General features: G+C 39.0%; 2 protein-coding genes across 3 annotated transcripts in view; both read left to right on the top strand.

Annotated features, from left to right (window-relative positions):
- AK9 (adenylate kinase 9) overlaps window positions 1–15084 on the top strand; it is a 72636-nt gene extending 57552 nt beyond the window's left edge. Inside the window, exons 27-37 of the mRNA XM_057413164.1 lie at window positions 710–928; window positions 3710–3923; window positions 4865–5066; window positions 6302–6448; window positions 8025–8245; window positions 9372–9568; window positions 9988–10157; window positions 10865–10963; window positions 11044–11150; window positions 11688–11798; window positions 14733–15084. Of these exons, the coding sequence (XP_057269147.1) occupies window positions 710–928; window positions 3710–3923; window positions 4865–5066; window positions 6302–6448; window positions 8025–8245; window positions 9372–9568; window positions 9988–10157; window positions 10865–10963; window positions 11044–11150; window positions 11688–11798; window positions 14733–14935 (1890 nt within the window). The 3' untranslated portion in view covers window positions 14936–15084. The remainder of the gene's footprint in view (window positions 1–709; window positions 929–3709; window positions 3924–4864; window positions 5067–6301; window positions 6449–8024; window positions 8246–9371; window positions 9569–9987; window positions 10158–10864; window positions 10964–11043; window positions 11151–11687; window positions 11799–14732) is intronic.
- Window positions 15085–15112: 28 nt separating this feature from the next.
- On the top strand, window positions 15113–24350 carry ZBTB24 (zinc finger and BTB domain containing 24). 2 transcript variants are annotated; one of them, XM_057413163.1, is made up of 7 exons: window positions 15113–15260; window positions 17700–18699; window positions 19091–19258; window positions 19422–19505; window positions 20402–20485; window positions 21432–21513; window positions 22121–24350. In XM_057413163.1, exons 2-7 carry the CDS (start codon window positions 17727–17729, stop codon window positions 22932–22934), a joined length of 2205 nt encoding a protein of 734 aa, XP_057269146.1. In that variant the 5' UTR covers window positions 15113–15260; window positions 17700–17726; the 3' UTR covers window positions 22935–24350. The 2 variants fall into 2 exon arrangements, 1 of the variants encoding a protein (XP_057269146.1); XR_008972627.1 differs by lacking the exon at window positions 22121–24350 and having other exon boundaries at window positions 20323–20485; window positions 21432–21496.
- The last annotated feature ends 695 nt before the right edge of the window (window positions 24351–25045 follow it).

Here is a 25045-nt window from a genome sequence, read left to right as displayed (position 1 = left end):
TACAGTTTACTCAAGAATTTTCTCATTATTTTTTAATTCCAAGAACATATATGCCTTTATAAAAAAATTTAGATAACTTTTAAGTATAGTTAGTAAGTATTTCTGATTCATTACTCAAGACTGTTCTCTGGTTCTTTAATTGCTGATCCTCTGACATTGTGGAATCTTGGTATTTTATGGAAAACTAAATGATGACATTAAAACACATTAGCACTTGTAACAGTATTAGGCTCCTAGAAAAAACTCTGTGGAAAATGGATTTGGTTTATGTTTTAGTTGAATAAGATGAGGAATAAGTTACCAGAGAGCAGCAATATTTGTAAAGAGTGACTAAGTAAGCCTTTATAAATCACTGGGAGTAGGGAAGGAATGATATATGATTTTTTTTATTTTAATAAAATATATTTCTCAAGCTTTAGCTTTATCATAGGAGATTCCTTAAGGTTAACAGTCAGACTGTCTCCTTTTTTGTTGTTTTGCTTTATTTTTTTTATTATTAATAGTGTGATACTTCATATAGGCTGGCTAATTTAAACTTCAGTGCACAGGAAAACCAATTCCTATCTCAAATCAAATTTTGCTGATTTACAGTGACTGAGAACATGCTCAAGAAACCCCTGATAGTTCACAGAAAATGCTGCTGTCAGCCATTATTAAAAATATGATTGTGTTTATAATTCTAATATTTAATTTCTTTTTCATTAACCAGGAGGAACTTGGAAAATGGTTAATACCATTAATTGAGATCAATGGAGGACGGAAGCCTCACATCGTACACTACCAAATATACAGCAAGCTGAATTCTCTAATGGAAAATCGTGGAAGCATTTTTGAGAAATGCTACCCAATAAGTTTTCCACTTGCACAGAAGATGCTAGTATTCTCATATAAATTTCCAAGTTCTTTTGGTCAGTGGGATCCAGTCAAGGTAATGTTCTTATATAGCTGAAGAATACTTTCAAGAAATAATACCTTTAAATGTAAATGTCACATAAAAAAAAATTGTCATATAATAGCAGTTAATAGCAGAAATATGCCATAAAAACTACATTACTGAATCAAAATTACACCACTTAGTATACACAAAATACAGCAAGTACTGATAATAAAAGTTGTTAGTCTTTTCAGTGTTGCAGCTAACTTAAGGCTGAGAGGCACTTAGTAAAATCTGTTAGATTAGCATTGGTGACACAATTAAAGGTGGCACTGAATCAGAAAGAAATGCCTAACTCTTAATGATACACAAAACACTGGAAAACAGAGAAGGTCTTAAAGCCTTCCAGAAGCAATGAAAACAAACTGAAAGGATTTGGGATTTGAATTTGTAAGAACTCGCAGAGGTGGCCACTACCCTAGCAGTGTCAAAAAAGTAAGCCAACAAATGTTAAATATATATAATCCATCAGAAATAATTATTCATTGTTAAAATTTACAAATTTGAAGAGCAACAAATCTAATTCCATAGTATTTTTCTGAGATCTGAAAATTCAAGGTCAGAAAGTACTCCTGTCTGTCCCCAGAAGTGGGCTGATACAGTTTTATAGGTACCAAGTGAAATGTTAGCAAGTATAGTTTTGGTTTTAATGCTAGAAATAAAAACAGGTTGGACTGTGAATAAATGAGAAATAAAAAGGAGAACTGATATAAAAACCCCACTGAATGAGATACAGAAAACAGGAAATTCCTGAAAGAAACATACTTTGGCCTTCATTTTACTACACTACTTAATCAAGTAACTTTAATTCCATTTTTTATAGTCTTCATGTTGGGTCTTCACCTGTTCCAGATTACATTTATTTTTCTTTAACCTTGGCAATCAGAACTGTATACAGATCAACTCTTATTACAGCTTTATAGAATCAAAATTCTTACAGTATTTTAGGATAAGAATTGCCTTTTCCATGGCTGTATCAAACTGGCATCTAATAATCTAGGGACATACTGACAGAAGTAGATCTCTCTTCTGTCATTTCCAATTACTGAACCCTAGCTTGTATATTTAATTCTTATTTATCCCTGCATGCTAGACTTTGCACTTTGTTCTCTTAAGATTTCACTACATTTTTGTCATTCCATTTCTCCATTCATTCATGCTATATAGTGTTTTTTTACCAACCAGAATTTAGTTAGAAGAAAGACATCACTGAAATCTAGTAGATAAAATCAGTGGTGTGCTAACAGTGGAAATGTATATGCTGGCAATAATGAAAGGAAAATAGGATCATTTTGAGAGTATTTTAAGATATAACAGAAATTATGAAATTGATTACATACCAGACTTTTTTTTTGCATAGACAGATAAGAGTACATGCCAATTACTGTTAGACTAAATTTAGGGTGGAGGAAAGGAGTTATGCAACTGATTAGATAAGCAGAGAATAAAATTTAAGACCTGAGGGAGGAACGGGGCAGATACACAGTAGAACAGACTTCTGACATCTTATAAATTGAGGGCAAACACCCTGAAATGAATTGGTGCAGGAACAGGAACCTAAGAATCAGAGAAGAGTCTGACAAGGTAATGCCACACAGTAGAACAGTCTCATCTGTTACTGTAACAACCAAATCAACTTATCTATATATTTACTGACTCCTTCAAAGCATACTAGTAGATTTTGTGAGGTATGATTTCCCTTTACAAGACGCTTGAGTTGGCTCTTCCCCGTTATTTCCTATGTATGCCTGTAACTACTGGTTTTTTTTTTAACTCTTAATGTGTTTCAATTTGCTCAATACAGGGCCAGATTTACTGGACTGTTTGCCAGGATCTATCCTGGAGGCCTTTTCAAGAAACAATCACTTTCTCTGCTTTCCTTTTTTGTGGAAGGAAGGCTAACGTAAGCAATAGGTTTACTCAGCAGTCTGTAACAATTTTGCTTTTGAGTCCCTTTAGAACTGTAAGGTGAATGACATCTGGTCTGGGCAATTTTTTCTACAGGTGTCAACAATTTGTTCTAAAACATCTTTTATTGACGCTTTATGCCAGTTCCTCCAAGAAGGGTTGCAACAGGGACACCTCTAAGTTTTTTCATAATGAACCATGATGGAAGGAATGCATTGCATTCTGCAATGACCATTTCTGCCATTAGTGGTCCTCTCAGAGTTCAATGATCCATCAACACTACAGACTTTCTAATGGGCTGTCTGATGTATTTGGAAAGATTTCATCAGCAGTGTATGTATTTTACCAAAAGTTTTTTTGGCTGGCCTTGTTGTGGTTTTACACTTCACCACAATGTAAGTATTCTAAGTAAGTATATTCTTTTCTGTTTTCGTCATTTGTACATGAGTTCTGCTGAATACAATATTCTCAGTGTATCTTAACACTGTCAAGCTGATAAGTAATTCATAATTCATAGAGAAATATTATTTTATTCTTTGAAAATTAAAAAGGTATGTTACATCTCTCTGACTACACTCTCTTGATGGACAGAAAGTGCTATGGTACCACCTACTGGAAACAGTGAATATTCTTTGTGTCTCCAATGTTCACTTGATCTTTTAGTGTTAAGAATTGCATATGTACGGAAGTTCCTCAGACTCAGACAAAATATTATGCCTATATGTATGAATTTCAGAATGCTTTAATGGTTTGTTTTATACGTTTGATACTCCTCTACCTGCTTATAAAGCCACTTCTGTAGGACAGAAGGAGAGTAGGCTTTATATCAAAACTAATCAACTGCTTCCCATTTTGTATATCCTACAGCTAAGTGAAGGAGATGTAATGAAGCCACCACAAAGCTATGGAAACAAAGTCTTTCCTGTAATCCATCGACAATATATTTATTTCTTTTCAAGTAAAGAAAATAGAGAAACATTTATGAAAAATCCCATCAAATATATTTGTCAGCCAAAACCTAAACCAACTGTGCCAGTTAAGATTGCAATTGTGGGACCTCCAAAATCTGGAAAGACTACAGGTAGGACAAGTATTATCTATAGAACAAAACCTTATCTAATAACTATGTATCTGTCATTACTGCTATTAAAAAAATCATAAACCATTAATACTGTTGGTCTTCCTGCTTTTCTTGCTGGGCATAGATTCTTTTAGTTCCATTCTCTAGTGTCTTGACAATCAGGTACTTATGCATTGTCCATCTGATTTTTATCCCAGCTTCTTAAGAAGTTAGTGACCTGGACTATCACGTAAGAAATGTGGACTTACACTATCTGTACATCCTGTATTATTTCAGTTATTTTCTAATTTTTTTTTATTTCTTTCTGTCAATATGATCTAATGTAAAATGAAGCCATATTCTTATTCTATATATTCTGGTCCTATAATATAGGATGAGAACCCAAACCTAAATCTCACTTTCCCCAGTCTGTTTCCAAACTTGTAGATTTTCTTTATCCCCTCCTTCTTTCTCTGTGACTCTTTCAACTCACAGGTCTCTGCCTTTAACTGGGGAAGCTGAAAATTCAGCTTACACCATAGCTTAATGGTTAGAATAAGATACTAGAAAAAGAAGAGATGGGTTCAAATTATCCCGGATTAAGGAGGAAATTTTAACCATATTTCCGGGGAAACTGATCTTATTGCTAGGCTGTTTTGTAAAAGGGACATGTTTTCTAAAATGTTTTGTAATACTGACTACTGCTGCTGAAGTTGTTGAATTGCAGTTCAATTGCAATTGAAGTGTTGAATTGAATGCTGTTAGTGCATTGGACATGCTCTGCACATGTCCATGCAAAAGTTTGGGCCCTTGAGGGTGCCCACTCACCAAGATTCTGCATTGGCAATAACCCACGGAATGAGCTGAGCAGTTAACTTCTGAGACTAAGGACATATTTTAGCAGAATAAATTGTGATGTTGCTTACATAAAAGTTGCGTGTTGAAATCAAAATGTTTTCCAGTTGCCAAGAAACTTGCAAGTGTATATGGGTTACTGCGTCTGAGTATAGGAGATGCCATGCGGCTTGTGTTAAACAATCAGCCTGAGAGTCAGCTAGCACTTACGTTAAAGCAGCACCTTCAGAAAGGACTGACCGTACCTGATGCACTGGCCATCCAGGCTCTAGATGTGGCCCTGATGAACCACGTGTGTAATACCACTGGGTAAGAGTCTTGTTTGCGTTTTGGGTTGTTTTTTTTCAAGACATGCCTGTCTCTTCATAGGCAATGATTCCCATGTTATCACTAAAACAACACTGAGATACATCAGTGGTTTATGCATTAACAAAATAATCCATACAAAATGACCTTCTTCACGTTACTCTGGGAAACCAGACTGAAGCATAATTTTCTGCAGTTTTCAAGTAAGTATATTCCAGTAAATCCAAATAATATGCTCAATGGAAGTTACCCTTCTTAGGCAATAAGCCACTATTTCTATTATCCTTTGAGAACTACCATTTTCTCTCTCTTAAACCAGCTCCAGTACCAACTCAGGCATCTGATTCTCTCTGGTCACGTTGACTGGTTCAGTACTCATTGTTTTTTCTGGTTTTGTTACAACTGAAGTTATTAAGGAGGAACTGAAACCAGCAAGTTGTTCCACCTCATTCCTATGTGATCCTGATTTCCTAGGCTCTTTCTCCACCACTAAAACATCTTCCATACTGGGCAGACTTAAAAAGCTTCAGGATCATTATTTTATGACATTCAATTCCTCTATCCAAAAAGGAGAATTGTTTATAGGGAAAGGCAATTCTGGAATAATCTCCGAAAAGTATTTGAGCTTGAGAGAAGAATTCTTTCAACACTTCTTTCATGTTAAACACCAGAATATTGTTTCAATATATTTTGTCCCAGTATTGCCTAATAAGTGAAAAGCATTTCTTCTTAAATACGATTAAAGATTCTTCAAGTAATGTATATCATTTTACTTCTACTTTAAAAATTATTCCTCGCAATCCATATGGAGATTTTCACACTTAAAATTATGTTTCTGAAAGACTGATGTGTCAGAATATTAAAGTCTGTCACTTTTATAAGTCAGAGCCATCCACTTACATTCCTATACCTTTTATAGAATCATAGCATCATAGAATAGTTAGGGTTGGAAAGGACCTTAAGATCATCTAGTTCCAACCCCCCTGCCCTTTGTGTATTTTCTTTACTTATTCTAGCTACTTTTCTTTTCTTTTTGTTTTTTTGGGGGGTTTGTTTTTTTGGGGTTTTTTTTTATTGTAAATTCTAAGGAGTGAAGACCTGTCAGGGAAACAGTAACTTCATGGCATGGCTGTAGACTTTTATCTTGATTGAGAATGTACTAGGAATATAGAGTCTTAATGGTTAATTAGATACTGACTTCATAGGAAATCTGTCTTTCTGTTTCTGTTTGTATGCAGAGTTGTAATTGATGGATACCCTGTAACAACAAACCAAGTAAACCTGTTGGAATCAGCGAGGATAATTCCAATGAAGATCTTTGAGTTAGAAATGGATACAAAGGAAGTGTTCAGAAGAGCACTGTTGGATAAGGAAAGCATGAACAGGTAGTGATGCTCCATGATATCAATATTTTTACCCACACAATATTGTAATTTCTCTGTTTATGTGCCTCAAGTGCTATACCCAGAGAGGCTGTATCTAAGCTGGTGCATAACCCAGCTGTCTCCAAAATCCACGTATGGGAAGATGTGGGCACCAGTCTCTGCATTTTAACACACTGATTTCCATAGACCAGAAACGAAGACATAAGGCATTTGTGGCATGCTCTGTCCAGATCTGCCGATGGTATAATTGAGGTCACAGATGTGCACTGCTTAGTTAAACCAGTTTTAATGAAACCATACATTAGAAATGTTACTAGTTCACTCCGCTGCTGAAGTTTATTATTCATCAATTCAATTATTATCATCATAAGGGAAATTGATACTTCATCTAATAAGCTCTCTTTTCAGTCTTAAGTTCTTTTTAAAAGATGAAAATAATATATATTTTAATAATGTATACAATTCGTGAGTTACTCATCCAAACCTTTCCATTCAACTCAGTCCCTTCTTTGTTTTTCTAACGAGATAAAAACATTCTGGTTAAAAGAGCTGTTGGTTGTTTTTGAAGAAGAGTAGTAAGTAGTTTATAAATGGACAGAGAACTAATAAGAACAGAATATTCACCTTAAAATTAAATTGTGTGAGAACCTGGTTCTCATTAGAGGAAGTGTTTCTAAGAAGTTCCAGATAACTTAGAGCATTATTGCATGTCTCCTTCATTTTGCCTCTTTCTTTTTATCAAATAATCAGTACAATGCTTACGTGTTTACTGAAAGCCTAAAGACTATTTCCATTGCAAAAAAAAAAATTAATGCTGTCTTTTTAAAAGTATTTACTTCAAACTTTTCATTTTAAATCCCAAACTAATTACATTTCGTTGGCTTAAATACAAATAAAACATGCACTATCAGATACTTCTCAAAGGTACAAATTACAGCAAAATTAATCCTATTAAAACAGAAGGTTTTTTTGGTTTGCTTTTTTTTGGCATTATTTAAATTAAGAACCAGAACAGCAAATGCTCCATTGTTCCAGTAAAAATTTCTTTCCTGGTCTTGCATAATATTTTTAGTGGTCAGATGGATTATTTTAATTTTAGTATATGTAAATATGACAGACAATTTTCAAAATATATCCAAGGACTGTGGCTAATTCTTGATTTCAAACACTGGCACAATTCAAAACCAAGCCTGTTTTTCATTAACAATTGACTTCCATTTAAAAAGTCACACAGCATTTTGTCTAGGATACCATTTAATGGTGTATTAGTAATGTGTGTCAGTTAATACATGCTGATACAGTCCAAATACTTTATGGAATTATTGATTTGTATCTGGGACTTAAATGGCAAAAGTTTTGTTCTTTGTTTCTGAACACAGCTGTCTGATCAGAAGTGTAAATGGTAAATGGTAACAGTCTCAATGAGAAATTTGTATTTCTCAAATACCTTCTACAGAGTCAAATAAGCAGAATTTTGTAAATAGGACTTAAAGTGAACTCTACAATTTGCACATGAAATTCAATTAAATTATCTAATCTTCATACTTAAATCAGTGTTATTTTTCATTGTCTTCAGGCCTCCCTACCCTGAACATGACAGCTCACAGATTCTAACTATTAAAAAATCCTGCTATGAACAGCACATCAATGCAATCAGAACTTACTATACGAAGGAGCATCAGAACTGGTGTGTGATTGATGCTTTTCGGAGCAAGTGGTGGGTCTGGAACAAAGTACTGCAGGAAGTTCAAGTGGTTGTTAAAACAATACAGATATACCTGGAAAGAATAAGAGAAGGTAAAAGAAAAAACAACGTTTCTCAGAACAGTATTTGTTTCTTTAAGAAGCTGCAATGTAATGAGTGCATTTCAACTTCAACTTGCTTTGGACGAAGCTAATTCTTGAGCACATACATAGCCTCAAATTCTCCGATCTCATCTGCAAAGATCTTGAAGAGATCTCTTTTTGAAAAGAGTAAAGACAAAACCAACTACAGGACAGTCTGAGGTCACTCTCCAAAGAATGGCATAACAGAATACAGCTGAAAGATGTCACGGGTCTCATGGTCCATTGCAGGTTCCTCAACATTCAGTGATAAATCACAAAGGATACCTCAAAGTATACAAGGGGGACTATAACTTGCAGCTTCACTTAAGTGTCAGTGGAGGAAGATGGAAGGAAGGAGAAAATGTTAAGAATAAGTTTGGAATTCAGGTTAAATATTCCATCCAAGTTAAATTCTGTGCTGTGGAAAAACACTTTGGTCTAAAATGACACTTTCCACTTGAATTTTGTGTGTCAGCATTGGTCAGGTTTAAACATACCTGTGCCTCTGAAGGGCAAAAATACTTCCTTATCTTATACTTACCTTCTAGTTTTAACTTTTACAGCTCTGTGGCTGCAACCTTCTTAAAAGTCATAAGCAAAAAAAACCAAACCACTTTTTCACATCAAGCTTGAGAAGCATAATTTTAAAATAGTTTGGTTTTTGTATGACATTTTAGTCAAGATTTTGAGTATGTATCATCCAGATAGACTGGATGAGTAAAGGGGAAGCTTTTAGCACACCTTGTACACTTTTTCACCAATATAAAGGAATAAAATAATAGTTGAAATGTTCCTTAACAACAGAAACAAGTAAAACAATCAATAATAAATAAAACTGTGACAGGGAAAACAGTGTAAGTTAAGCATACAGAGTATCCCACATTACTAATAAGTGCTAGAAAAATGTTATTAATTGGTAAAATGGGTTGCAACTTCATTTTATTATCAATCTATAAAAATTGCTGGTTTAATTCTCATTATTTTATATCATTTTCACATGATGAATTGCAGTATCTTCCAAACTGTGACATTTATGAATAAAAAATGTTTTCTGTTTCTACATCTTTCATTAATAAAACATTGTTTTTATTACCAGGCAAAGCAGCCAGCATTGCTGACTTATGTATCACTCCCGAAGAGCTGCAGCATCGGCTGGGGGAGTTTGGACAGTACTGCCCTGTAAGCCTTGCAGAAAAGGGCGAACTGGTCGACTGCTCTATAACATCATCACTGCAGTTTGCTGCAGAATTTCAAGGACACTATTACAAAATGGCTTCACAGGGAGAACTGGATGTAAGTGTCATAAAGCAGGTCAGGAGGGGATTACTGGAAAAGGGAACATTGTTGCCTAGATTCTTTGATTGCAGCGGAGAGCCCATTAAAACCAAAGCTCCTCTTAAAATTATCATAGACCAAACATTCATTTTAAAGCAATCATTCCCTCCTTTCTCCATCTGTTTTGGGGAGACTGGGGGTAGAGAGTGGCTAATGATAGCAATGGATAGTGGGTGGATAGTAATGAGCTCAACGGAGAGTGGGCTGGGAAAGAAATTACTTACCTGAAAGCAGCAGCAGCAGTGCCAGCACACTAAGAGAGGTGCTATACAAGAAACAAGTATCTAAATTATGTGAGCCAGTCCTCTGGAGTTTTGACTTAAAAGTCTTAACAGTGCTTTTTTCATTATAAAATCATTTCATTCCTTTTTCTACAGAAATTCTTGAGCAGACCAGAGGTTTATGTGTCACCACTGGCACCTCACCCTCTCCCACCCTCAGATATGCTACCAAAGAAACTGACTGCAGCAGAAGTGAAGGCCTCATTCCCTGTAAGTGCTCAAATGCACGGATGCTGTCCAGTCACTTACCTGGATGGAAAACAGAGGTACATCACTGTAGTTTTCATAATCTGAATTACAGGCTATGTGTCCTACATTAACACATTACTGAGAAAATACTTTCAATAATAGTTTTCAGGGTTTGGACAGGAAAAGCAACTACTATTCTCTATATTGTGCCTGTGGCTTTGGAAATCAATGTAGAATCACCTTTGAAACTCATACAGCTACAAGTTCTACAAGGACCTGTGTTGCCTTACTGAGTTTTGTGATGAAGACTGCTTGGGTATAGTTTGTTTTCCATATCATAAGCCTTCAAACGTTTAGACAAAACACAGAAAAACTCTGTAGATGCAAAACTACCTATTATGATTTTCATAAGAGATTAAAAATGTTCCACCACTGATTTCCTCAGTGTGCAGGATTTTTTCATCAAGGTAGAAGAGTAAGTCAATTCTATGCTGTCCCTTCTTAATCTCCTGAAGAACTACGATTGGCATTTTTACTAGAAGAGCTCTAAAGAAACACAATAAAAGCCCCATAATAAGCAGATTTTTAGGCAGAGACTCTCAGATTTTGAGCTTTGTAAGCGTCAGTCACGTTGTGGAAACTTGGATGATCCAGTTGCTATTTTTTTGCAGTTCCTATATTTGCTAAATTACCGAAAGCTCCCAGTACCTCTTGAATTTACATCGCACAAATGATGTTTTACATTTCCGGTGAATTAATACTCTTTCTTGCTCTGTCCCCTCAGATACGAAGCTTTGGTGCCTGGCAACATTGAGTACTCAGCAAAATATAAAGAGAAGATATATGTTTTTGAAAGCGAAGAAAAACTTCTTAAGTTTATGAGGTAAATATACTAACTTTTAACAATTTTTAATCATGTCACTGTTTACACATCTGAAAAGTGCTTATTTTTTATCTCTTTAGGTTACCAGAAAAGTACTGGAATCTAAAGCTTCCATGTAAATGCCCTCCAGTAAAGGAGCCACTACTACTCACTGCGCTTCCTTTGCCTGGATACCTTGAACAGGCCAGTTTTTGCTTTTCTATTTTAAAAGAGAATTTTGCAATGTATCGTATATCCCACCCAGTTTATTTCATTTTTAATGCAATATAAGTCTTACATTTATTATGGGATGATTAAATTGAAAAATGTGTATTTACAATTGAGAGTATTTTTTTTTAAGCTTTATAATAATATATATTTGTAGCTTTAATGGAAAAAATGCAAGTAAGACCATCAGAGGAGAATAACAAACAGTATCATACAATGGATTTTCTGACTCTGTTGTTTTTCATATATTGTAAGATAACATTTTGCTTTGATTTTTAAAACCAGGATAGACACAAGTCTATCTGGAATCATTTAAGCATAGTGGGTTACATTTTGAGCCATGAGCATGAAAGAAAAAATGATTTATATTCACTTCCCTCTGTATTTTATACTATTTCTTATCTTCTACAATTCACAACTTAGATAACATCCTGTACTATTAGATTTGAATGACAACAGGATCAAGCTTTAAGATTTCTGTAATGGTCTTCTATAACTGTTTTCTTTCTTTAGGGAGTAGCAACTTCTCTAATAAAAGCTCTTAATGAAGTAGGCTGCTTAAAGCCAAAGTTTCCATTCCTAAGTGTAAAAAAAACTGCTCTGCTGTTTGTCGCCTGCCATTTAAAAGGTAGAGTATAAACAGAGTATAAATAATATGCTATTAAAAATAATGAATTATATAAACGTAGTAAATCATTGGATACAACACAGATAATCAATTTCTGTAGTTCTCTTATGTGCAACTTGAGAAAATACTATTATATACTGATTTAAGTACAAAGTGCCAAGTTTCTTGGAGATGTGAACTTAGAGAAAGGAAGGAAAATAAGGTTAATAGGATAAGTAGATAGGTAAGTGATCTCTCACAAATCATGCGACTTAATGACATTTTATCACCAACACCCTAGTGACCTTAAAAACAATTCTAACGTGCATTTTTGGGAGTTTTTAAACAGAAAGTAAAATGTTATAATCTGGACGGTACTACATTTTAAACTAGTCACATACAACCTGTATTGTCTTTAAAACTGACTAAAACTACTGTAATAAAAAACAGCTGAAATACTGTCTGAAGAACGGTTCAGGTGTCTCAATGCTTGCCTTTCTTCAGCTGTATCAGGTGGTCAAATAAAACTTATTAACAAGCCTTGCCTTGCAGATAACTTGAAGAAAGCTTTCTGATCATACACATCAACAACACCACATCAGCTAAATATGTAAATGGGAGGTCTAATTGTACTGAAAAACAGCCTAAGTGCACATATAACACCTGTTTCCAAAAAAGCCTTTCTTTTCCATGTAAACACCAAGTTAACACAGTATGAAAAAATGGGTATCCTTGCAGGTTTAATTAGATTTTTAAGTTTTCAGCACAAAAAAAATGAAATGTTATTTATCAGTCTGCTTCTTGGTGAAATTATCTGGGAATATGTGAATACTAATGTGATTCAGACTATCATTATGTTGATTATTTTTAACTTCTTTATTAGTTAATCAACAGTCCAATTGACCTTACTTTTCCGTAACAAAGATAGGGAGTCGAAAACTAAAATCAAGTGGTTTATACTCAACCCACAAAATAATGACAAACACCTCATGGGGCTAGCAGAGGTTAAGACTGCTCCGCTGAGGGAAGTCATTTGAGCTTTTTCGCCTGTGTTCATATTTGGTGGTGGTTTTTTTTTTTTTTAGAATTTTGTTTGTTTGCTTGTTTGCAGTCCAAGATAGCAGTTGCAGACAATAATCTTTAATAATTTGCTATCACCCTGAACAGTGACAGCTTTCTGGATTTCAACAGCCTAGTTTGCAGCTGTGCTGTACCTTTGGTCAGTTTCCAGTACTGCTGGAGACTTCTGAAGCACAACTTTCATTTCTTTAACCTACCAGTTTTAACAATGTGTTCAGTGGACGAACTTTACCTTGCCTTTTAGTATTCCACATTTTTAATTATTCTTTTAGATAATTCTTTTAGAGAAGCTTGGCTGCCCCATCCCTGGCAGTGTTCAAGGCCAGGTTGGATGGGGCTTGGAGCAACCTGGTCTAGTGGAAGGTGTCCCTGCCCGTGGCAGGAGGGTTGGAACTGGATGAGCTTTAAAGTCCCTTCCAAACCAAACCAGTCTGTGGGTCTACAATAATGGTAATCTTTATTATCTGTCTAAAGTTCTTCACATCCCATGTTTCCTCATGCAGTTTCCAGAGCCCTCCAGAATGTTCTTGGACTATCACAGATTTCTGCTGGCATAGCTTTGTTAGGGAAGACCACTGAACAGTGCAGGCACATGATAAGCCCCTGCATAAATGTACAGTTCTGAAGCCAGCAAACTGCTTTTATACTGTAGTTTCATCCACAAAGGCTGTTTTCATTCTATTGTTAGCACAGCTTTGCTAACATAACAATATCCACACTAGGAATGCTTTGCACATGTATTGCATTAAATCAGTACTAGCACTGGAAAGGTTATACAAATCTCTTCTCCTCACGCAGTGACTGTTTGACCACAGGAATCCAGAAAAACAAGTTATCTTTTAACTCCTTTGCAAATACAGCATTATTTACTATTGCATGTCTTCAAAGTAGTCACACAGTCCCTGATCAAAAACTTGATCAAAGTGCTTCATGTTGTGGTCCCCTGGAAACTTTTTATATCCTATTTCTATATGAAGTAAGGCTTCTCACATTCAACTTACATCACTCTCTAATCTCACATTTAAATAGAAATTTAGAAAGCACAAGAAACAGTGGTTTAGTTGCTCCTGCAGCTTTTCTGACAACAATACTGTATTGCTTTCAGTATCCAAGAACAGAAGGTACAGGTAATCAGTCATAGACGCAGAGAGATTTACTCCTGGAAAAAGAATAATGAACCATACATTACAAGAGCGATTTAGTGCCCTTCAAATTTGATTCCTGTTGAGAGCTCTGCATACAGCTATCCTTGAAAAATCACTCAGAAGCTGTAAAATGCAGTTGCCTACAATTTAAAGCCAGTGGGATGAAGTGTCTTATAGCATAGTTCTTCATGTTGTCCAGTTTTTGTAATGAGCTATACATACCATCCACAGGAAAAAGAAAATGGTTATGATTTGGCTGTCTTAAATCACTCCTTCCCCTTTGCATCTGTGTCAATTAAAATAATAACAGATGCTGTGAGAACTGGCACTCAGTACTAATGTGCTTAGGGTAGAGAGGTAGGAGAGAAAAGAAACGGTACCTTCATAGTTAAGTTCCTGGCCTTGCCATTTCCTTCCTCCCCTCAAATTGTCAGTCAGCTCTGGATTTTTTACAGGCAAAGCGTTTAGATCATATAACAGTTGTGCCATTGATGTGGTAGCACCATGCCAGTGCCAGCCATACAATGCAGTGCCATGTCAATGTATGTGCCTCTAAATCTGGCACTGCCTGGGGTATCACCAGCCCCCTACACCCAAGAAACAGGAAGCTGACGGCAGCTGAGTACGTTTGTGGTTTACAAAAGCTTTGATCCGAGTATTTTTTAATTTGGGGTAATGTAATGCCATGAAGTTAAGAGGGGACACTGAGATGTCGCTTAACTCCCCGCAGCGCACAACCCGCGGAGCCCGGAGCCGACGCGGCAAGCCTACCGGAGGAAGCTGGCACAGTTCGTGGAGCACTGTCAGCTCGTGCCCTACCTGGGGGCTGCCATGGCAGGGCCCTACAAGGAGCCGCACCACCGGCCGCTCGGCCTCGACAGCAGCCTTCAGACCTTCCTGTCCCTGAGGGATGCCCGCCCCGGCTTTGCATAGCCCGGGCTGCGCGTCCTCACCCCACACACCCGCATCCTTCTCGTAACGCAGGGACATTACAACACGGCCGGTGAGCAAAGCCAAGTTTTCCAGGCGCAGCTTCTTAACTGTGAGCTCTTACAATTAAATCCTCTCGTCCCAAGCCTCGACTAACTCTTACTGCACGTCCCAGCCCACGCGGGGCACGCGGCAATCACGGGCAGAGGGCGGGGCCGACCCGCCGTGCGGTACGCGGTACGTCAGGACGCAAGGCGCGCCTCCGTTGCTGCCGCCCGGACCGGAAGTGCAGTGGCGGTTGCGCTGAGGGGGGCCCGGCGAGGGAGCGGTGAGTGCCGAGTGCCGAGTGCCGGTTGACTCCCCCCCTCCACAGCACTGAGCCGCAGCCGCTGGGCCTGGGGTGGGGTTGGGCATCCGGGGTGAGGGAACACGGGCCGGCGATTCACGCGGCGCACCGCCTGCTGGAGATACGAGCGGCCTTTCCTGCGGGTGGCCTTCCCTGCGGAGCGAGTTGCGGGGGGGCGGGTGAGGGGGTTGTGGTGCCGCCAGCCTCCTCCCGCGCCCCGCCCACCGCGGGTTTTACGGTTTCTCTGCGGCCCGGTCGGTGCTTGCCGTCTCTTGTGCGTGTGGAGAACCGGCCCGGGCCCGCGCTCTGTTACTGGGAGCCAGACCCCAGAACGCGCGTGGTGCTCCTGAGCACAGCTCACCAGCGGGTGGGCGGGAGTCGGTCTGGCCGAGCTGCTGGCGGCGTGGGAGCCTTCCCCTCTGTGTTCCAACAGTTCCCACGAAAAGTGGTGGAATTACCATCCCTGGAAGTGTTTAGAGAGCGTGTAGATGAGGCCCTTAGTGATACGGTTTACTGTTGGTCTTGGCAGTCCTGGAGTAACGGTTAGACTTCATGATCTTAAAGGTCTTTTTCAACCTAGCTGATTCTGTCATTCTACAGCCTTACTCTAGAATTATGAGGGGGTTTTCAGTTACATGCTGGTTTGGATTTTGCGGTCAAAATACTAATGTCAGCTCATGATTGAATGCCAAAACCCTCTGGAACATCTACTGTCAGTTCCCTAATGCACTGCAAGGCACTGTGGAGTCAGACCTGCAGCCCTGCTTTAGGGTGCTGCAGCAGCACCAGGCTCACATCTTCCAGAAATTAAAGCTACTGGTTGAAACAATTTGGTTCCATCATGAACTGTTTGGTAGCTGAGAGGAGCTAAAAAAATCACTTGTGGTCCACTTCAGCAGCATTTGGGTATCATCTGTACGTAGCATAAGTTGTTTCTTACAGCACCCGTTACAGTGATTGGAACTGTTGGGCTCACTAAATAGAAATACAAATATTTGGATTTAATATGATACTTATAAATTAGGATGGGAGGTAGCTACTTTGTTTCACCTTTGGTTCATTTGAGCCTCTTGAAATGGACATTTTTGACACACCTCTTCTGTGGTAGCATTTGGTGGATTCTTCTAAAATGGTTGGATTTTTTTTTCTTTTTTAGTTTTTGCAGTTTACTTTTGAAGAAGCTCAGCACACCAAATTGATGGTTAATAATTAGCATAGCCACACCTATTTTAGAGCTCCTAAAAAAGCTGCTGGTTTGCTGCTTTTATTGCCCACCTCCATAGGCTGAAGCTTAGCAGGTAAGTTCTGAAAGAGAAATCAGCTGGACAGGGGAGAAAAAAATACAACAAAAGGCTCATGGGTCGAGATAAGGACAGCAGGAGATCACTCAACAGCGTCAGAGGCAAAACAGACTCGACTTGGGGAAATTAAAATCAAATCAGAGTAGGATAATGAGACAGTGAAACCAAATCTTAAAACACCTTCCCCCCCTTCTTCCCAGCCTCAACTTCAGTCCCAGTTTAATGATGCAGGGGGATGGGGAATGAGGGTTGTCATCAGTTCATCACAGGTTGTCTCTGCTGCTCCTTCCTCCTCAGGAGAGGACTTCTCTCACTCTTCCCCTGCTCCAGTATGGTGTCCTCCATGGGCTGCAGGTGGAGATCTGCTCCAACATGGACCTCCAGGGACTGCACGAACACAGACTGCCTCACCGTGGGCTATACCACAGGCTGCAGGGGAATCTGCTCCTGCACCTGGAGCACCTCCTGCCCTCCTTCTGCACTGACCTTGGGATCTGCAGAGCTGTTGCTCTTACATATTCTGAACTCACCAGCTGCAGTTGCTGTGTGCAGGATTTTTCCCCTCCTGTTATTCAGGAAGCACTACTGCTATCAGTAATGGGCTTGGCCTTGCCCAGCAGTGGGTCTGTGTTGGAGCCAGGTGGCATTGGCCCTGACAGACACAGGGGAAGCTTCTGGCTGCTTCTCCCAGCAGCTTCTCCCTGTAGCCCCTCTGGTACCAGAACCTTGCCATGCAGGCCAAATACACCATTTAGGAGCTGTGAATATAGAGTTCTTTTTGTCCAGTTGTTTTAGTTGTGAAAGGAGTTTTCAGAAAGGATAGCTTTGTTGTTTTTTTTTTTAGATGCTATACAGTTCACAATACATCAGAGATAATGAAGTGAAATAATAGGCGGCATTCTCATCTGAGGAGGTATCTGTAGCCATTTCTTACGATTTAAAAACACTTTTCAAAGCAAATCTGTTGGCATAAGTGTTGATTTTTTTAAAGAAAGTTCAGAGGCTTGAGAATTGCTTCAGTAACTATTGAATGCTGTTGACTGGTAAAGCAAATGGTATTTGGTGTCTGTAATGCAAACTTCTGAAATATTCCTTAATTAAAGCTATTCTGTTGTTGTAGGCACCTCCTTTCATATTTGCAATAAAAATGGCAGAAATGACTCCTGATTCTTCTGAGAAACTGGTCATCATCCACTCCAAAGCTCACAAAGATACCATTCTAGCTAATTTTGAAGAACAAAGGAAAAAGGATTTTCTTTGTGACATTACTCTGATAGTGGAGAATGTGCAGTTCAGAGCCCATAAAGCTTTGCTTGCTGCCAGCAGTGAATACTTCTCAATGATGTTTGTTGATGAGGGTGAAATAGGACAGTCAATTTACATGTTGGAGGGAATGGTTGCAGACACCTTTGGGGCACTGCTAGAATTTATCTACACTGGTTGTCTCCGTGCCAGTGAGAAAAGCACAGAACAAATTCTGGCTACTGCACAGCTGCTGAAGGTGACTGACCTGGTGTGGGCCTGCACAGACTACCAGGCCAGCTGTAGCCCAGGTAGTGTGTTACCAGCTCCAGCTAATAGTGGAGCCACTGTAGCTGTTACTGCAAGTGACAAGAAAAATGAAGATCTACCAAAGCGAAAACGAGGGCGACCGAGGAAAGTCAGGAATGTCCAAGAAGAAGAATCAGGAGGAAATTCTGCTGAAGATGTACAGCTGAGAGAGAACAACTCCATGCAAAATAAGCAGAACTTTACAACAAAAGACACTGCAACAGAAGAAACGGTTGCCAGCGAACAGGCTCCAGCGAGGAAGGATGCAAAAGAAAATGAACATGCTTGTGGCTCAGAAGCTGCTGTCGATCTGTCAGCTGAGAAAGATGAGAATTATGATCCCAAATCAGAAGGAATACAGAGCACTCGGAGCCGTTACAGCAAACGTAGAATAAGGAGGTCAGTCAAACTAAAAGATTATAAGCTTCTCGGTGATGAGGATGAAAAAGGACTGGTAAAGAGAACTGATGGAAAAAGAAAACGTGCGGGTTCTGAAGCTCGCTGTAAAGACTGTGGCAAAGTATTTAAATACAATCACTTCTTAGCTATTCATCAACGAAGTCATACAGGTAGGCATTAATAGACTGCTGCTTTTGGGTCAGGGTTTAGTGACTTGCTGAAATGTGGGCTGTTGCCTACAGCAAGAAATGTCCAGAAAAGGATGCTGGTCCAAATTAGGGTGTCTCCTATGTTTGCTCTTTTATTCCTGTCAGCAGACCTCATAGCCTTTATGTCTTACCTTGATTGCAGTTTAGTTAATCATGTCACTGTTTAAATGCTGAATGATATGGCAATGCTTAAAGAATTATTTTATTGCTGTGTGAAGCTTGTCTCTTAATTCTCGTTATCACTATGCAAAAGTCATTTTTAGTGACTACTTTATTGCAGTGCATCTCCCTGTCAGAATGTCTAATGAGAAATAATGCATCCATTCTTAGAAATGTCATCTTTTGCTTTTAGGGGAGCGCCCTTTTAAGTGCAGCGAGTGTGGAAAAGGCTTTTCCCAGAAGCATTCTCTTCAAGTCCATGAGCGGATGCACACTGGAGAGCGGCCGTACACGTGCACTGTCTGCAGTAAAGCTCTGACAACAAAGCATTCTCTTCTGGAGCATATGAGCCTGCATACAGGTAAATATTTCAAGGTGAATGGAACTTCTCTCCCCCTTTGCCTTCTTTGCCTTTCTGAAAAAAAGTATTTCTGCTCTGGCTTGTGTGTGCTGGCTTATTTTATTTATCTCCTTATGCTTGCTTTGAATGTGGCTGGCTTTTTAATAAGTGATCTTCTTTACAGGGCAGAAGGCTTTTACGTGTGATCAGTGTGGGAAATACTTCAGCCAAAAGAGACAGCTCAAGAGCCACTATCGAGTACACACAGGTATAACAAGTTTGGGTTGAAGAGCTGGCTTACAATCCATGCTGATTTGTCCTCCTAAAGATTGACTAAGGCTGAAAATTCTTCAGTGATGCTACCCTGGTGTGTGGTGTCTTGTTTCCTGTTCGGGTGGTGAGGTACTGGAATAGGTTGCCCAGGGAGGTTGTGAATGCTCCATCCCTGGCAGCGTTCAAGACCAGGTTGGACGAGGCCTTGGGTGATATGGTTTAGTGTGAGGTGTCCCTGCCCACGGCAGGGGGGTTGGAACTAGATGATGTTAAGGTCCTTTTCCAAAACTAACTATTCGATGATTCTGTGATACAACAATGAATAGGAGGAAAGAGACAAAATGGCATGTAATACATTGAATGTTTAGAAAAAGTTAATGGAGAAGGACTCTTATGATGACTAAAAATCAATTAGGCTGGTTTTAACATACAGCTTGATTGCTTTAGCCCTGCTGTCTGTGTTACACAGAAGCTAAGAGTTGTATAAACAGTTGTTTCTGCTGCCTGTTGTGCAAATTGCTTTGTAGTTTCCCACTACCTTGGACTAGTAATGGCAAACAAGCTTTTAAGAAGTGTCCTCACTTCTGGAGCATGATGGAGATTAAGCTATACACACAGGAAGTAGTGGAAAAAAATCAGAATTTACAAAACTTCAAGAGAAGGTGTGTTTTTGGGGGGAGCAGGTGCCAGGCCCCTCTTTTCCCATGATGATAGTTAATAGAGGAATAGGAGCGTGACAGTTGAGATAGGGAGGAGGCAGTACATCACCTTTTGTTTTCTCTCTATATTATATCGAAGTGGTTATTTTACAGGAAAGTGCTTTAACAAAGGTCACTGAAGAGATAGAGGGGATCACTTATGCACTGACACTTTTTTTGTTATTGCGACAAGGCTATTCGCTGCCGGAATGTAACCAGTGTCGTCGCAAATTCATGGATGCAGCTCAGTTAAAGAAACACTTAAGAACACATACAGGTAATATTGTCCATCATGTTTTGTGGGTTTTGGTATTTCTTGAGGTAACGGAGACTTCAAGAAAATGGTGGGCAAATGACCCTTGTCTCTGTGGGAGGAACTTCTGCTCTACTTGTACATAATGATGCCAGTATTGCTGATGAAGAGATCTAGAGTGCAGGGGCATGAAAAACTTGGTATTGCAATAGTGCAGAAGTAGTATCTATTGTAGAAAGAGTGGTTTTTTTTTTTTTCCCCATTCTTATAAAGCCTGCAGAAAATGCAGGTTTTCCTATGGTAGAATCCTGGACTGGGAATTCAGTTTTTCGCAGTAGAGACACATCCAGCATGTGTGGGGCTTGAAGTGAGCTAACTAGTAACAGTGTATGTCTTAAATGAGTTGGGCGCCTCTGTGTGTGAGGGATGTGTGCTTATGAAAAGTGCTGCTGACCAGAACAGTAATTTCCTTTTATCTTTTCACTGCACTGTAATAAACCAGACATTTGCAAGAGATGTGCTGGGAGGGATCATTTAATGCAAGTGCGTCAGAGGGTCTTCTGAGAGATTTAGAGGTTTGGAAACTTGGACTTACAGGTTTGGAAACTTGGGCTTACTCATCTGCATGGTGCTGCACGTGAATTTAGCATTAATGCCTACTAGTTCAGGGTCAGTCTTTTTCTAATTTGTCTGTTCCATGTGGAACACCTGCACCTGTATCATAGACTCGGGTTTGTTACTCTTGAGTATCTTCAAAGGGGAGAAACATCAGAGATGTAAGTTTAAAATACTGTACCCTTATTTAATTAGTGAGTTCATTCAGTTTCAGGTATCTGTCCTGACCCATGGCAGAAGTTTGACTATTTGCCAGTACACACTTGATACTGGGTATAGTAAAATAGAAAATCTTTTCTAATACATTGATGGGAAGTGCTAGATAAAAAAAGTGACGACAGACCTCTTTTGATAGGTGAGAAGCCCTTCACTTGTGAAATTTGTGGCAAATCATTTACAGCTAAAAGTTCTCTTCAGACTCACATTCGAATTCACAGGTAAAGTATGTCTAACATTTATTACATTCTTCAAAAATGTAACTTCTAATCTGATACCCATGTGTAGTGCTTGTTCAATTGCAGAATGGTCAGGGCTTGTTTGCGTTTTGGGTGTATTTTTGCTAGATCTATTTAAATTTTTTTCTTTGATCTGTTTAAAGAAATGGTAGTGGAAAGTACTTCACTGTTAAATACTAGTGTGCCAGGACATTGTAAGGTTCTTCTTTGGTGTATTATGTCTGTTTAATGACAATGTACTTACTATTATACTATTTATGTGAAAATGTTACTGTGAGTTTATGTTTGACAGCAGAACAGTAGCCATGATGTGTGTAACAAGAGTTTGTACCTCTGATATTGTAACAGGAGGGCAGTTATGTTATCTCTGTAGTTCTTGAGTATATGCTAATGGAAGTGTCTACAGTTTGTGAAGTCAAGTAGAAACAATTAGGAAGTGAACTAGAGAATGTTTTTTATATCACAGTTCTTAAGTGCTTATGACTCAGCAAAATAAAATAATAGTTTAAGCTTTTTATTCTAAAATGAGTTGCAGAAAGCAGCATTGTCCAAGTGAATATTTTAATGAGATCAATACATTGTTTTGCAGAGGAGAAAAGCCATATTCTTGTGGTATATGTGGAAAGTCCTTCTCTGATTCCAGTGCCAAGAGAAGACACTGTATCTTACACACAGGCAAAAAGCCTTTCTCCTGCCCAGAATGTAGTTTACAGTTTGCTCGTCTGGACAACCTGAAGGCTCATTTGAAAATTCATAGCAAGGAAAAGCAGTTTCAGGAAGCCAGTGCTGCCCCAAGCACCAACACTAGTTCAGAAGAAGTGAGAAACATTCTTCAGCTGCAGCAGTATCAACTTGCCACCTCTGGAGGGCAGGAAATTCAGCTACTGGTTACAGATGCAGTACATAATATAAACTTCATGCCGAGTCATAATCAAGGCATTAGTATTGTCACTGCAGAAAATGCCTCAAATATGACAACAGAGCAGGCTGCTAACCTCACGCTGCTTGCTCAGCCACCACAGCAGCTGCAAAACTTGTTGCTATCAGCGCAGCAGGAGCAAGTAGAACAAATCCAAAGTATCAATATGATTACAAACCAAATAGAGGCTGCCCCACCTGAACAAATGCATGTCATCACTCTTTCAAAGGAAGCACTAGAACAATTCCGTGCTCATCAAGGACAAAATGAAGGAATCCACTTAGCAGAATCTTCACATCCAGCTCCGCATGTGCAGCTGACTAAGGAGTCAAGTCAACATTCTCACTCTAGCCAAGATACGGTTCCTTCCCATCAAAACAGTGAAGAACAGAATCAAAGTGTACACATTTCTGAATCACATCAGCAGTCTCTGTCAGTAAATGAGTCATCTCATGAGCATCCCGTTCAAGGACAGGCTTTCTGAAAGGTTGTTTGTCATCAGAGGGCTGGGCTATAGCATTGCTTCTCATCCAAGCAGTGATAACACATATTGCACTGTCTTTTCTACAGCATAATCTATCTGAAGATGCATTTCTTGGTGATTTTGATGGGTGACTTTCAGGCTTTTAACCTTATTTATTTGGGACTTCTTTTATTTTTCCAGACTGGTATTTCTATACCACTTAGTCCACACCTCACACATGATCGGTGTGGGGTTCTGTGCCTCATACACATCCATGGCTACTGAGGAGCCATTTGGCCTCTTAGTCACATTCCTGTGTGATTCTTCAGAGAAGCATAGCTAGCTGGTAGAAGAACAGCGTTCAAGATGTCTGCTGATCAGAAAGTAAGACTTCTCTGATGAAGTCAGGATTATCTAAACTACTGTCAAGCTTAAGATAATCAGTACTTTCCGCAAAGCTAACATCATATGTCTTATGTTTAATGAGCTTTTTCTCTGCAGGCTAATGTATAATTTTCTATGTGATCATTCCCTGAAGTGCATTTTGATTTACTGACTACCAAATTAGTTTGGTTTGGGTTGAAATTTTTGCAGCCTTTGACTGGCCCAGAATGACTCCTCCTGTTTACTGTGTGCTGTACAAGTTTTGCTCCTCAGAAATGCTTAAGCCATTAGACTTTAATAGTGGCAATGAGATGTGGTGGTTACACTGGACAACTGAATAGCCCGAATTCTGCTCTGTTAGCTTTACCACTCACTCCCTGTGTGACTGTGGGCAAGGTAGTTAACCTCTGTGCCTTATTTCATCATCTAGTAAGTGGGGATAGTGCTTTCAGACTCTGTCAAGCACTTTGAAGAGCTCTTGATGTTGGAGGCATTGTCTGTTGAACTGCAAATTTCCTGACAGGATTCTGCAAGCGTAGGACCCAGTATGTATTTAAAGTGTTATTTTTTGTACTTTGGAGAGCGGAATGTAATGTTACTTTTAATATATGTTAAAGCCGGTAACTGTTTTTTGAGGGGACTTGAATCACTTCAGAGCATAATGAGCTACATAAATGGGGCATATTGAGTTAAAGTTGTACAGCTATTTTTGCTGACTAAATTAGATGTGTACAAATTATTTTCATTGACTGACTGGCTGCTAACAAAAAGATTTGGCATCTTTATAAAATATCATGCCAGAGTATATGCTTTGCATTTTCAAGTTTGGCTACTGGTCATGTCTCACATAGTGTACTAGCGCGTTAAAAACCAGATAAAATACAACTGGTACTTAAAGGAATGTGCTCAGTTGTCACTGTGGTTTTAAAGTGTCCTTTTTAAAAAAAAAAAGTGATTTACATTGATATTTTGTGTTTTAACAAATGAAAAATGCAAAAAATTAATTTGAATTTAAAAGCAACACAAAAGGTCTTTGTACACGCTTGGCTTATATGACTGCCCAGAGAGTCACTGGCATAAAAGCCCAGTGTATAGAACGGTAGAATAAATCAAACTGGAAGGGGTTGCCAGAGGCCACCTGGTCCATCATCTTCCTTAAAGCGGGTGTGCCTAGATCATATTGCTGTGGTCTGGTTGAGTTTTGAATGCATTGAGGGATGAAGATCCACAACCCCTCTAGGCCACCAGTTCCATTGTTTGACCATATTTGCAGTGATAAAAATGTTTCCTGTATTCAATTGGAATTTCCCATGTTCCAGTTTATGTCCATTGCCTCTCATCCTGCCATTGTGCATCCAAGAAGTGTCTTCTCCACAACCTCCTGTTAGGTAGTTGAAAACGGCAGGAAGGTCTTTCCAACATTTCCAACACCTAGGGTCTAAGCAAACACAGTTCTCAGCCTTTTCCATCATGTGCCCAAGCTCTTTATTCACCTCGGTGGACTTTTGCTGCCCTCAGTCCAGCATATCTATGTCTGTCGTATTCTGGAGAGGCCATATTCTGGATGACATTCCTCACTCCAGTCCAGACTACTCAGCTGGCTTCTGACTGCATGCTGTGGGAGTTTGAGTAAGTACCTCCAGTTTTTCAAAGTACTAGATCAGTTTTTATATAAATGGATCATGAGAAGGGTAGACAGAACAAACCAGTGAAGGCGGGGGGGGGAAGAGCCCCAAACCTTCCCACAG

The sequence above is a fragment of the Pezoporus wallicus genome, unplaced genomic scaffold, assembly GCF_028554395.1.
Source record: "Pezoporus wallicus isolate ANWC-B61680 ecotype Strahan unplaced genomic scaffold, APGP_CSIRO_Pwel_v1 contig_7505, whole genome shotgun sequence".
NCBI classification, from domain to species: Eukaryota; Metazoa; Chordata; class Aves; order Psittaciformes; family Psittacidae; genus Pezoporus; species Pezoporus wallicus.
Note: the sequence above shows the minus strand (reverse complement) of the source record. Positions and strands in the feature narration are given on the sequence as shown.